The sequence below is a fragment of the Vombatus ursinus genome, unplaced genomic scaffold (assembly GCF_900497805.2).
Source record: "Vombatus ursinus unplaced genomic scaffold, bare-nosed wombat genome assembly UNPS02014768.1, whole genome shotgun sequence".
Taxonomy (NCBI): domain Eukaryota; kingdom Metazoa; phylum Chordata; class Mammalia; order Diprotodontia; family Vombatidae; genus Vombatus; species Vombatus ursinus.
The window spans coordinates 21,451,364-21,464,915 of record NW_020954546.1 but is presented as its reverse complement, the minus strand read 5'-3'; the positions used below and the strand labels follow the sequence as shown (position 1 = coordinate 21,464,915).

At 41.0% G+C, this 13,552-nt stretch overlaps 1 protein-coding gene across 1 annotated transcript in view; it reads left to right on the top strand.

Annotated features, from left to right (window-relative positions):
- AKAP10 (A-kinase anchoring protein 10) overlaps positions 1–13,552 on the top strand; it is a 55,213-nt gene that overhangs the window by 14,182 nt on the left and 27,479 nt on the right. The window contains exons 3-4 of the mRNA XM_027861816.1: positions 8,205–8,387; positions 9,782–10,336. Coding sequence (XP_027717617.1) covers positions 8,205–8,387; positions 9,782–10,336 — 738 coding nt within the window. The remainder of the gene's footprint in view (positions 1–8,204; positions 8,388–9,781; positions 10,337–13,552) is intronic.

Sequence of the window (13,552 nt, the reverse complement as noted above, 5' to 3'; positions counted from 1 at the left end):
TTGATTACATTAAATGTAAAGCATAGGGGCAGCTACATGGCACAATGGATAGAGCACTGGTCCTGGAGTCAGGAGGACCTGAGTTCAAATTCGGCCTCAAACACTTGCTGGCTGTGTGACAGTGGTCAAATCACCACCTCAGTTGTCTCTGAGAGAAAAAAAATAAAAAGTTTTGCACAAACAATTCCAATACAGCCAAGATTAGAAGCAAAGCAGAAAACTGGGGGAAATTTTTTACAGCAAGTTTCTCTGATAAAGGCCTCATTCTCAAATATATAGAGAACGACTATCCCCAGTTGATAAATTGCCAAAGGATATGAACAGCTAGTTTTCAGAAGAAATCAAAGCTATCTATAATCATATGAAAAAATGCTCTAAATTGGGGCAGCTAGGTGGCGCAGTGGATAGGGCACCGGCCCTGGATTCAGGAAGACCTGAGTTCAAATTCGGCCTCAGACACATAATACTTACTAGCTGTGTGAGCCTGGGCAAGTCACTTAACCCCCATTGCCCAACAGAAAAAAAAAAAAGTAAACCAAAATGCACAACCTGTAGCCCGCCAAAGGATTTCCTCTACATACAAAGGATGTTTTCTCAGGCCACCAAAATCCTTTGGCAAGCCGTAAGCATCCACAGGTTTGCAGGCCTGGATTAGAGAAATGCAGATTAAAACAACTCTGAGGAAACACCTTATACCCATCGGATTGGCTCATGTGACAGACAAGGAAAATGATGAATGCTGGAAGGAATGTGGAAAAGCAAAGACACTAATGCACTCTTGGTGAGTTGTGAACTGGTCTAATTGTAGAGGACAGATATACCCAAAGGGCTGTAAAACTGTGTATAACCTTTGACTCAGCAATACCACTACTCCTGCTCCCAAGAGTTCAAAGAAAAAGGAAAAGGACCTATATGTACAAAAAAATTTATAGCAGCTCTTTTTGTGGTGGCAAAGAATTGGAAGTTGATGAAATGCCTATCAGTTGGGGAATGGCTGAACAGGTTGTGGTATATGATTGTGATGGAAAATTATTGTACTATAAGAAATGATGAGTAGGCAGATTTCAGAAAAACCTGGAAAGACTTTGTACGGACTGATGCTGAGTGAAGTGAGCAGAACCAGGAACACCTCATACACAATAACAGCTACGTTGTGCAATGAGTAACTTTGATAGACTTAGCTCTTCTCAGCAATGCAAGGATCTGAGACATCTCCAAAAGTCTCATGATGGAAAATGCTATCTATATCCAAAGAAATGCAGATCAAAGCATATTATTTGCTCTCTTTTTTTTTCTTCTATTTTGTTTTGTTTCCTCTTTCTTGTGGTACCTTCTGTTGGTTCTAATTCTTCCTTACAACATGACTAATGTGAAAATATGTTTAATAGGAATGTATATTTATAGCCTATGTCAGATTGCACCCCGATTTGGGGAGGGAGGGAGAGAAAAATTTAAAACTCAAAAGTTTATAGAAGTGATTGTTGATAAATCAAAATAAATTAATAAAAAAACCTTTAAATGCTATTAAAAAAAGAAGTGAGTAAGATGCTCTCAGAAGAATCTGGAAAGACTTACATGAGCTTATGCAAAGTGAAGTGAATAGAATCAGCAAAACATTGTACATAGTAACAGTAGTAGTACATGATGATCAGCTGTGAATGACTTAGCTATTCTCAGCTATACAATAATTCAAGACAGTTCTGAAGATCTCATGATGAAAAATGCTGCCCCCCTCAAGAGAAAGAACTGATGAAGTCTGAATGCAGATCGAAGCATACTTTTTTTTTAACTTTATTTTTCATGTTGTGTTTTTGTCTGTGTTTTCTTTTGCCACATGGCTAATATGGAAATGTTCTGCATGATTGTACATGTGTAATCTGTATCAAATTACTTGCCTTCTCAAGGAGGGGAGGGGAAGGAGGGAGCAAATTTGGAACTCAAAAATTTTTAAAAAACAAATGTTAGAAAATGTTTTTACATGTAATTGGAAAAATAAAATGGAAAACTAAAAAATGAAAAGTACATTTAATTTAAAACTAATCGGATTCAACTAACTTAGATTTTTCCAATTTATCTTGTATAAATCTTGTCTATGCATTGTTGTTTGCATGTTATCTCTCCCATTAGACTGTGAGCTCCATGAGAGTAAGACCTTTTTTTCTTTTTTTTTAAAAATAATTTATTTATTTATTTTTAGTCTTCAACATTCACTTCCATAAGATTTTGAGTTTTAAATTTTCACAATCTGATATAGGCTCTATGTGTACGTTGATGTTAAGCATATCTTCCCTTCCACAAGATTTTGAGTTCCAAATTTAAGATGACTAGAGATGGCCCAGGATGCAGTGAATGACCTTGACCTTTTTTTTTTTCTTTTTTTCCCCTTAAGGCAACTGGGGTTAAGTGACTTGCCCAGGGTCACACAGCTAGTAAGTGTCAAGTGTTTGGTCTGAGGCTGGATTTGAACTCGGGTCCTCCTGACTTCAGGGCCGGTGCTCTATGCACTGCGCCACCATCAGCCCCCAGACCTTGGCCTTTTTGTTTTGTTTTTGTGAGACAGTGAGGGTTAAGTGACTTTCCCAGGATCACGCAACTAGTAAGTGTCAAGTGTCTGAGGCTGGATTTGAACTCAGGACCTTTGGATTTCAGGGCCAGTGCTCTACCCACTGCACCACCTAGCTGCCCCTTTGCCTTTCTTTGTATGGAAGCTCCAGCAGAGTGCCTAGCACACAGTAGATGCTTACAAAATGCATGTTGACTGACGGGTCAGTCAGGGGAGGGATACTGAGGAAAATTATGGTGATATTTAAAAAGAAAGAAAGAAAAACTTTTTAAAAACAAAATATGCAAGCAAAAAGGCACCTGTTGGGTGCCAGGTGCTGTGTTTAGGGGCTGGCCATACAAGTATAAAGAATGAAACCATCCCCACTCACTATAAGCTTTACATTCTAATGGGGGAAATCACCAGTACTTACAAAAAGCTACACGGCATAAATATGAAGTTAACAGATACAAACATATTCAGGGTAGTTTGGGAAGGAGGGATCACAAAAGGCTTCATGCTGAGGAAGGTACTTGAGCTGCATCTTGAAGAGAGAACTTTCTGAGTCAGGAGCTGTGTGAGTGGGGAGAAGGGCTTGGGTGTGTGGTGAGGGCAGAAAGGCGAGATTGGATAACTGGCTGGGTCAGCGAAGCAGAGGAAGAGGGGTCCAGGGTAAGGTCGAAATTGCTGTCGTTGTAGTGCGTCCTTCATGCTCAAAGAGACCAAATTGGATTTAAGTGAGGCAGAGGCCTCACTCTCTCGTCAGAGTCATCGGAGCCCAGTGACAAGAAATTGCAGTCGTGAGGTGCTGGCTGGATGAGGGCACCTTCACAGTAGTGAGGGAGTTTGGAAGGAGGAGAGAGGGTTTAGGATGAGAAGTGATTGATAGGTAGTTGGTGATGAAGGCTCAGCCTCCTACGACCAGGTCTTCATGTATGAGTGCACATGTACACACACCTCCATATACATGGGAATCATCTTTATGGAGATGATGATTGAACCAGGACAGAGCCCAGGACATGGGCAAAGAGCCAGCGAAGGGGTCTGAGGAGGAGTGGCTTGACTCCCCGTCCAGCCACACTGGCCTTCTCGTTGCATCTCCCGTCTTTATGCTTTTACGCTGGCCCTCTCTCATGTCTGGAGCAGACTTAGCCTTCACCTTGGCTTCATAAAAACCCTCCTTTCAAAATGCAGCTTGAGTAGCATCTTATGCACAAAACCTTTCTTGAGTTTTCCCTCCCCGCACCAGCTTATATTCTCCCCCCTCCCCCAAATACCTTGTATTTAATTACCCTGTATATTTATTTTCTTCATACCTATTCGTGTACTTATTATCTCTTTTGATAGGATGTAAGCTCCATGAGAGTGGGGATCTTTTCATTTTTTTGTATCTGTATTCCCAGGGTCAAGCTGAGTGCCTGGCACATGGTGGGTAATAAATGCTTATTGATTGATAACCAAAATTAGTGTTATTTGCAATGGAGAAGTATTAGAAACCTCCCCAAAACCCCCAACTAATTTGACTTAGTTCTAGAAATGCTAGACAAGGGAAATGAAGACACAGGCATTGGTAGAGGAGACAAAAGTATTCCTATTTGCAGATGGCATGATAATTTTCTTTTTTTTTTTGTGAATTTTACTGATGCCTTTTGTTTTTATTTTTATTTTATTTTTATTAATTTATTTTGATTTATCAATAATCACTTCCATATGCTTTTGAGTTTAAAATTTTTCTCCCCCCTTCCTCCCCACCACCCTCCCCAAGACGGCGCATAATCTGATATAGTCTATACAGTTACATTCATATTAAACATATTTTCACATTAGAAATTAAAACCAATAGGAAGAACCATCAGAAAAAGGAAACAAAACTCAACAGAAGATAAAAAAAATAGCAATTCAACTTCCATAGTTCTTTCTTTGGATGTGGACAGCATTTTCCATCACAAGGCCTCTGGAGATGTCTTAGATCCTTGTATTGCCAGGAGGGGTTAAGTTTATCAATATTAGTCATTGCACAATGTGGCTGTTATTGTGTACAATGTTCTCCTGGTTCTGCTCACTTCATTCAGCATCAGACCATACAAGTCTTTCCAGGTTTTTCTGAAGTCAGCCTGTTCATCATTTCTAATAGCACAGTAGTATTCCATTACATTCATAGAGCACTTGCTTAGCCATTCCCCCGTTGATGGGCATCCTCTCAATTTCCAATTCTTTGCCACCACAAAAATAGCTGCTATGAATATTTTTGTACATGTAGGTCCTTTTCCCGTTTGTGTGATCTCTTTGGGATATAGCCCTAGAAGTGCTATTGCTGGGTCAAAGGGTATGTACATTTTTATAGCCCTTTGGGCATAGTTCCAAATTGCTCTCCAAAATTGTTGGATCATTTCACAACTCCACCAGCAGTGCATTAGTGTTCCAATTTTCCCACATCTTCTCCAACATTTATCATTTTCCTGTTTTGTCATGTTGGCCATTCTGATAGATGTGATGTGGTACCTCAGAATTGTTTTGATTCGCATTTCTCTAATCAGTAGTGATTTAGAGCATTTTTTCATGTGACTATAGATGGCTTTAATTTCTTCATCTGAGAACTGTCTGTTCATATCCTTTGACCATTTATCAATTGGGGAATGGCTTGTATTCTTATAAATTTGACTTAATTCTCTATATATTTTAGAAATGAGGTCCTTATCAGAGAGACTGGTTGTAAAAATTCTTACCCAGTTTTCTACCTTCCTTCTAATCTTAGTTGCCTTGGCTTTGTGCAAAAACTTTTCAATTTAATGTAGTCAAAATTATCTGTTTTGCTTTTCGTAATGTTCTCTATCTCCTGTTTGGTCATGAATTCTTCTGTTCTCCATAGATCTGACAGGTAAACTATTCCTTGCTCTCCCAGTTTGCTTGTAGTAGCATGATAATTTTCTTAGGAAACCACGGAGAATTATAACCCAAATCTAGGAGCTACACAATGGATAGCCTCTGTTTTCTCAGTAAAGTGGGAGGCAAGATAGACTTCTCTGAAGATGATTATGTACTCCATGCAGCCTCTGAGGCTGAGATGCATCAGAGTATGGATTGATTCTCTGCTGTTTGCACCAATTTTGGCCTGCCAATCAACACCAAAAACAAAAAACCCCAAAACAAAAACACCAGGTTCTTCACCAGCTAGCACCACACCATCCATACATTGAACTGTTGGTCACAGTAAATGGAAATATTTTGAAGGCTGTGGATAAGTTCACTTACCTTGGCAGTACACTTTCCAGTGGTGGAAAGTGGATAATGAGGTTGATGCACTCATTGCCAGAGTTAGCTCAGTGTTTGGGAGTCTCTGAAGGAAAATGTGGGAGCAAAAAGTTAACAGGCTGCCTGCTAAACTGAAGGTCTGCAGAGCCATTGTGCTGACCTCATATGCCTGTGAAATCTGGACAGTCTATCAGCACCATGCCAGACAATTGAGGCGCTTCTGCTTGAATTGTCTTAGGAGGATTCTGAAGATCAACTGACAGTTAAAATTCTAGATGCTGAAGTCCTTTCTAGAGCTGAACTGCCAAGCATTCAAAGTCTACTGCAGAGTGCACAACTCAGGTGAGCTGGCCACATCGTTTGAATGCCAAAGGTACATTTGCCTAAAAGACTGTCTTACGGAGAATTCACACAAGGCCAGGCACTCACGTGGAGGTCAGAAGAAGCAGTACAAGGACACTCTCAAGGTCTCTGTGAAGACCTTTGGTATCGATGGCGAGACATGGGAGATACAGGCACGGACCACCAGCACATTTCCTATGAGCAAAGCAGAACCCCAGCGGCACAAAGGAAACGAGGCGATGTGCACGGCTACAGACGTCTCTGTTCCAGATGTTCAGATGAGCTGTTTGTGCCCAGCCTGTGGCAGAGTCACACTGGACTGATCAGCCACAGTTGAACCTGCTGTACCTTGATCCAGCATAGCGATGTCATCAGTCTTCATTGAGTACAGAGGACGAGCAGCAGCTCCAAGGCAAGACCCTCCGAGTTGGAGGGTGGCTTGGGCTGGTCCCAGGGGATGGGACCGGAAATGTAGAGAGGGGGGTCATCGTTCCCCTGGCGACCGTTAAAGGACACATTCCCCAAGGAAAAGACTGTAGAGAGAGCGAAAGAGGAGTGAGCACGAGAGAGGGTATGCCAGGAACCGTCCAGAACTAGAGAGGAGGATCAGGAACAGGATAGGGCAGGCCACAAAGGCTGAAGGGCGCTCTCCTAGAGGAGATGGAGGAGAGGGACAGAGAAAAGACTTGAGAACTGTTTTTAACATTCATTATCACCTGCATTCTGCCTGATTCAGAAGTATGTTCATTCTTCTTTGCTTCTTCTGCATAGACATCAGTGAATCTTAAAAGGATCTTAAAGATTTCTTAGTTGTCATTTGCTTTAGCTTAAGGGAAGAAAGTGAATTTAGTAAAGTTGGCGCCTTGAAAATTACCTGTGGTGAATGCACAGAACATCTGGGCACACCCTGTATTTTGGGCTGTCAGCTAACTGATAAGTTCCTCTTATTCTTAGCTAGCAGTTTGTGGACTAGTAATTTAATTACCAGAGCAACTAGGTGGCATAGTGGATATGGTGCCAGGCCTGGAGTTAGAAAGACTCATCTTTGGGAGTTCAGTTCTGGCCTTAGACCATTACTAGCTGTGTGACCGTAGTCAAGTCAAGTAACCCTGTTAGCCTCAGTTTCTTCATCTGTAAAATGAGCTGGAGAAGGAAATAGTAAACCATTCCAGCACCTTTGCCAAGAAAACCCCAAAAGGGGTCACAGAAAGTTGGACATGACTGAAAAATGACTGAACTTAATTATCCTTGGGAATTTTCTTCAGCATGAATGTAAACAGCACAAAAATTCAACCTGCTGGCCTTTGGGGATATGCTTACATGGGCTATGGGACAGAGGAATGCAAGTGTGCATATTGTTTAAGTCCATGTTCAAACTTATTGACCTATGGACAGGGAAAATGAGGGTGGCCTACTACATTTGTAATTAGGTAAAAGTATTATTACAATTGATATTCTTAGTACATGGGAATCAGAGATAGGAACAGGATTGATATTGGTCCTGGGACCCTTTAAAGAGCTTTTGTTTGTGTGGGTTATAGCTATCAATATTTATCACATTAAATTAAAACATCATAGTATTACTGTGAAAATAATTTTGACCTTGAAGATACTCTGAAAGAGTCTACTCGGGTCCCTAGACTGCACTTTGAGACCTACTGGATAGAGATCTCCCAGGTGAAGAAACTCCCTCTGTCAGTGCTGATTGGCCCCTTCTCTGCATCTTGAAGTTTGAAAGTTGCCTGTAGTTCAGAGAGGTTAAGTCAGTTGCCTAGGGTCACACAGCCAGAATAGGTCAGATATATTCAGCTTGAACCAAGTCTTCCTGACTCAGTGGCCAGCTCTGTGTTGCCTTTTGTTCTTAAAATGTATGACAACTTTAAAAATCAATTAAAAATCATTAAAATATTATTCCTAATTTAAATGTAATTTTATGTAAGAAAGGGTTGTGTACTCATTTTTTTAATTAGCAAAATGGCTGTACTCTCTCAGGAGAATTGTTGAGTTTCTAGATGTCCATGTCAAGGGTTTTCTGATGAACTTTTATTTTTCTTTTTTAAAATTACAGCTGCAATACCAGTACATTCCCCCCAAAAGAGCCCTAGAAATCATGCCTTACTGGAGGCTGCCGGACCAAGCCATGTGGCAATCAATGCCATTTCTGCCAACATGGACTCTTTTTCCAGTAGCAGGACAGCTGCTCTTAAGAAACAGCCCAGTCACATGGAAGCTGCTCATTTTGGTGACCTCGGTAAGTGAATTCCATTGTGGATGCTGGATTTTCTAAGAAGACTATGATACTTTAGGGCATTCAGAAAAATAATTGGAAATCTATTTGTGCCAGAGTAGCACCTATAAATGTGATGGGTAAAACATTGTGCTGATTGTGCATCAGAGATGTCAGCTGAGTTAAGTAAAAAATGCAGCTTTTCTAGTCTTTCAGGTACCCTAATGAGCAGGCAAATGTTTGTGACCATCTGTTTCAAATAAAAAGATGAGTCATAGACTCACCCATATTTCTTCGCTGCAGCCATAGTCAGGTGAGGCCTAGCAGATAGAATTCTCTAGCAGCTCAGTTTGTTAGGATGTGACATCTAGTTTTTGAGAAGAGTATTAGGAAGAACATGAGATTGAGTGATCTAATATGAGAAGAATTGACACTTTCTGAAATGTCTGCTGCTGGCACCTTTAGGAGACAAGAAATGTCCCTAATGCTAATGGAGGGTGGAATTGTGTCTTTTAAAAATGTTTTATTGAAGTCTTTTGTATTTAAATCATAGTTGTTTCCCCCCACCCCCACTCCTGTCACAGTTAAGCCAAAACATCCAACCCACAGGTGTGCTCTGGTGTGTCCTAGTAGGCCTGCACTTATCTGTGGGGGGGGGGGGGGAAGAGGAGGAGGAGGGGATCTGTTTTGTTCTTTCTTCTTCAGGACCTTGGCTGACTAGTTGGTCCATCACTCTGAGGTCACCTTGTAGAATGCTTTCGTGAACCCTCACTTCTGTGTAGCTCCATCGGGCACTTCTGAAGTGCACCTCTCGTCACCTTTTTACGTTCTGTCTTCATTTGTTTATATGGGGAACTGGAGAGCTCTTCAGTTACTCCATATCCTCTCCTCACACTTTGTTGACAGTACTGATAAGCCTAAGGAGTAGTGATGGCCGTGAAGGAGGGAAGGAAGAAGAAAATTTTAAGGGGAAAGCTACCTCTGATCCCTAGGGACATGGAAAGGCCAATCACTGTCAATGTTTGAGAATTGACTGTATTGGAAATTTAGACAAAGTCTGTTGGGCTAACCTTGAGGCTTTTTCTCTTGATTCTGTATCATGTGAGCTCCCTTTCCAGTAAAAGAATAGTGAGAATTAGCCAGCTAACAAGGAGCCACTCAGATAAAAGAAAGTATGGACTGTACACATGGTACATTTGTTCTTTTCTTTCCCCTCTGGTGACTAAAAAACTGTTTTCTGTGATGTTCCCATCTTCTTTATCGTACAGCAAATTAACCTATGTATTTTTCCTAGCTGTTTGAGTTGAGTGCAAGTTTTATTGCAGGTAGTGGGTGCTCCTGTTGTTAAAAAGAGCCTGGTCTGTGAATCTTCAGTTACCCAGTTTTTTCTAATTCCTTTGCTACTCTTTGTCTTGTAGGCAGATCTTGTTTGGACTATCAGACTCAAGAGACCAAATCCAGTCTTTCGAAGACCCTTGAACAAGTCCTGCAGGACAGTGTCGCCCTTCCTTATTTTATTCAGTTTATGGAACTTCGGAGAATGGAACATTTGGTTAAATTCTGGTTAGAGGCTGAAAGTTTTCGTTCCACAACCTGGTCCCGAATAAGAGCGCACAGTCTGAATACAGTTAAACAGAGCTCATTGGCCGAGCCTCTCTCTCCTTCATCTAAAAGGCAGGAAACCACCGTCTGTTTTCCATCTGAGTTTCTTGACCAGAGGTTGGAGAGTTCTAGCACAGTCCATTTGTTCATGACCAAGTCAGAAGGAACAGAGATGAATAATAGAACTAGCAATGCTCAGAATCACTCGCTGCCTTCCCAGGATAGAGATGATGTCCATTCTCTCCATCTTGAAATATCCAAGGAAGGGACTCCAGTTTCTATGGAACATCAAGACTCTTCCAGACTTACAGTGTCAAATAGAAATAGTCCTTCTTCCACACTAAAGGAATTATCAGGAAAACTAATGAGAAGTAAGTAGGTGATGTGTTGGTATTCTCTTATTGGCTTTATTTTTAACCCAAGTCAGAATTCAGGCTAGAGGAAGAGGAGAACTGGAGTGGTTCTCTTCCTCATCCCAGAATCTGCCTGTTCCTGCTTCCATCCTTTTTGAAGGGTATGGGGAGAAACAAGAATGTCTTCAGAGTGATAAGCAGAGCAACAGAATGGAAGCCCACACATAAAGAAATGTAACTTTTCTTGACGTCAATAATTGGAAAATAATAGTTGAATAAATTTATGTATAGCTTTACTGTAAAGCACGTTATCTACATGATCTTATTTAATCTTCACAACAACTTTGTGAGGGGGGCAATGCAGGGGATTCTCCCTATTTTGTGGAGGAGAAAACTGAGGCTCAAAGAAGTTATGGCTTGACTAGGGAAACAGAGCTAGTTAAGTGGCAGCTCTGGGACTCGAGCCTGGGACCTCTGGCTTCACCTCCACTGCTCTTTCCACGGCACCTCATCTGCCTCCTCTTTTCCAGCAATTATCTTACCCCTTTTCAGGACTGAGGGTGGGGTAAGGTAAGCAAATGTGTCTCTTTTATTGTCTTCACTGCACTTGGTGGATCTGTAAGAAGTCTTACGTACTTGGGTGGTTTAGTTTTATGGAATGGTTAAAAGCAGCACCACTTAAGATTTTATATCATAAAAAGACATAAGATTTTTTTGGTTGGAGTCTGTCTTTTTCTTCAAAAAGAAATATAAATAAATGAATGAATGGATGGATTAGATTAAGAACATTGTCTGATAGTGAGAATGTAGCCCTGGGAGTCATAGGATCATCGATTTAGAGTGGTAACAGAAGTCACTGAGTCTACAGATCAGAAAACGGAGGTAGTCAGAGAGAAATTAAGTGACTTGGCCAGAGTCACACGGTAGGTATCTGAGGTAAGATTTGAACCCAGACCTTCCTTAAGGCAGGTTGCTTTTGACTGTCCTAGTTGTGTGCTCTTTGGCAGTCATTCAGTTTCTGTTCCTTGGTAAAATGAAAGTGTGAAACTAAATGATTCCTAGGATCTTTTCCGTATCTAAAATTCTTTGATTCTGAGAACATTGGGGAGACTTTATTTTAATACTTGTTTGCTTGTGGCAGTTACTCTGATAGACTTTTCCTTGGTAAGCCTGAAACATTAAGTAGCACAGAAATGTTCACTGATGCTCCCCTAATGTATGTTCTGTAAAATCTGTTGGCCTGCCCCATAAAATCCTTTCGTATCGGCTACGAATATCTCGCTGGAACACAAATGAAAACGCTTTTTCCCTCATACTTCCCATCTGACCTTCTCCCCAACATCAGGTTCTGTTGTGGAGGAAGAATGCAGAGACTCTTTGGGCCAACTAGAGGACAATTTTCCTAGTTCCATTTGTTTCGATGCCCCTCTTGGGGCCCCAGTTCTCGTCTTGTGTCTCAGTAATTCTTGTCATCACCTGAGGGAAGCTGTCAGAGGGAATTTTGGCGGGGTCAGGAGGGTCTGTTTAGTGGCTTCAACTAAAAATGATTATTGGGAAAGGAGAGTTCCAGAAGAAGGCTGACAGTGAGAGCTCATAGTGGTACAATGCCTTTTCCAAAACTTCCTTCAAAAAAGAATCGTAACTCCCAGTGTATTAGTGGCCAACTCGAACCTTCACTTTTTTATTTTCGGCTGGAATCTCATTTTGTGGAAATAGAGACAAAGAATTGCCAAAAGTTAATATCCTTTGAATGATAATTTGGATGTAACTCAGAGCAGATAGCTTCTGAGGCAGAAGAGTGTAGTGTAGTTATAAAAAGCCATGAGTCAGGAGAGACCTGGGGAAAAGCATGGAACTTCTGAGCCTCAGTTTCTTCATTTATAAGATGGATCTAATAATATTGATAGGAGCTACCTTGCAGGGTTGTGAAGTTGCCCTGCAATATTGTTTATTATATTTATTTATAAACCTTAAGGCACTCTATTGGAGCAGCTAAGTGACACAGTGGTTAGAGCACTAGGCTTGGAGTTAGGAAGACCTGAGTTCAAATCCAGCCTCAGATACTCACTAGCCTGCGTGACCCTGGGCAAATCATTTAACCCTGTTTGTCTTAGTTCCTCATCTGTAAAATGACCTGGAGAAAGAAATGGTAAACCACTCCAGTATGTTTGCCAAGAAAACCCAAAATGGGATCACAAAGAGTAGGACATGAATGAAACAACTGAATGCCAAAAGGCACTATAAAATTGTCAGCTAGCTATCATCATCATCATCATTTATCTCTGCTCAGCTGTATGTAGGAATAGAAATGATTTTATTTCTTCCTGGTAAAGAGGAAAGCAGAAGGTACTCTCAGCCCTCCTTTTTTTTTTTTTTTTTTTGGTGAGGCAAGTGACTTGCCCAGAGTCACACAGCTAGTAAGTGTTATGTGTCTGAGGCCAGATTTGAACTCAGGTCCTCCTTCCCCATCAGCCCTCCTTTTCACTGAGGAAGAAGATAATCAAGGGCTAATAGAAATAAGAACTGGTATATATACTCACTCTCCCTGCCAGGAAGGTATCAGTGTATTAGAATAGTTAGAAATGACTGAAATAAATAAAAACAGCTCCCATTTATATAGTTTCTAGCCAACTTTCCTCACAGCAACCCTGTGAATCAGGCAGTGCGAATATAATTTTCCCCATTTTACAGATAAGAAAACAGAAGCTCAAGTGATTTGCTCAGTGTTACCTATCTAGTAAGTCTTAGAACAGCTCTTGAAAATCCAGTTTTTGGGAGCAGCTAGGTGGCACAGTGGATAGAGCACCAGCCTTGGAGTCAAGAGGACCTGAGTTCAAATTTGGCTTCAAACACATAACACTTAATAGCTGTGTGACCCTGGGCAAGTCACTTAACCCCTTTGCCTAGCAAAAAAAAAAAACAAAACCAAAAACAAATTAAAAAATCCAGGTTTTTTTGACTAGTGTATTGCCTGCCCACCACTCCTCTTAGAGAAGCTGAACCTGGCTTTCTCTGACCATATTTCTGTCTCTCCTGAACACCCCCCCAACACACACACACACACACACACACACACACACACACACAAAACGTACGTACATACCCGTCTACGTGCTTCTTGGTTTGCACCTTTAAATAACCCCTCATAGGTATGTTAATACACCGGAAATTTGCTTAGTGGGGAAGCCATGTCTATATTTGAGGACCTTTTCCTCAGCTATAGGTGCTAAAAAT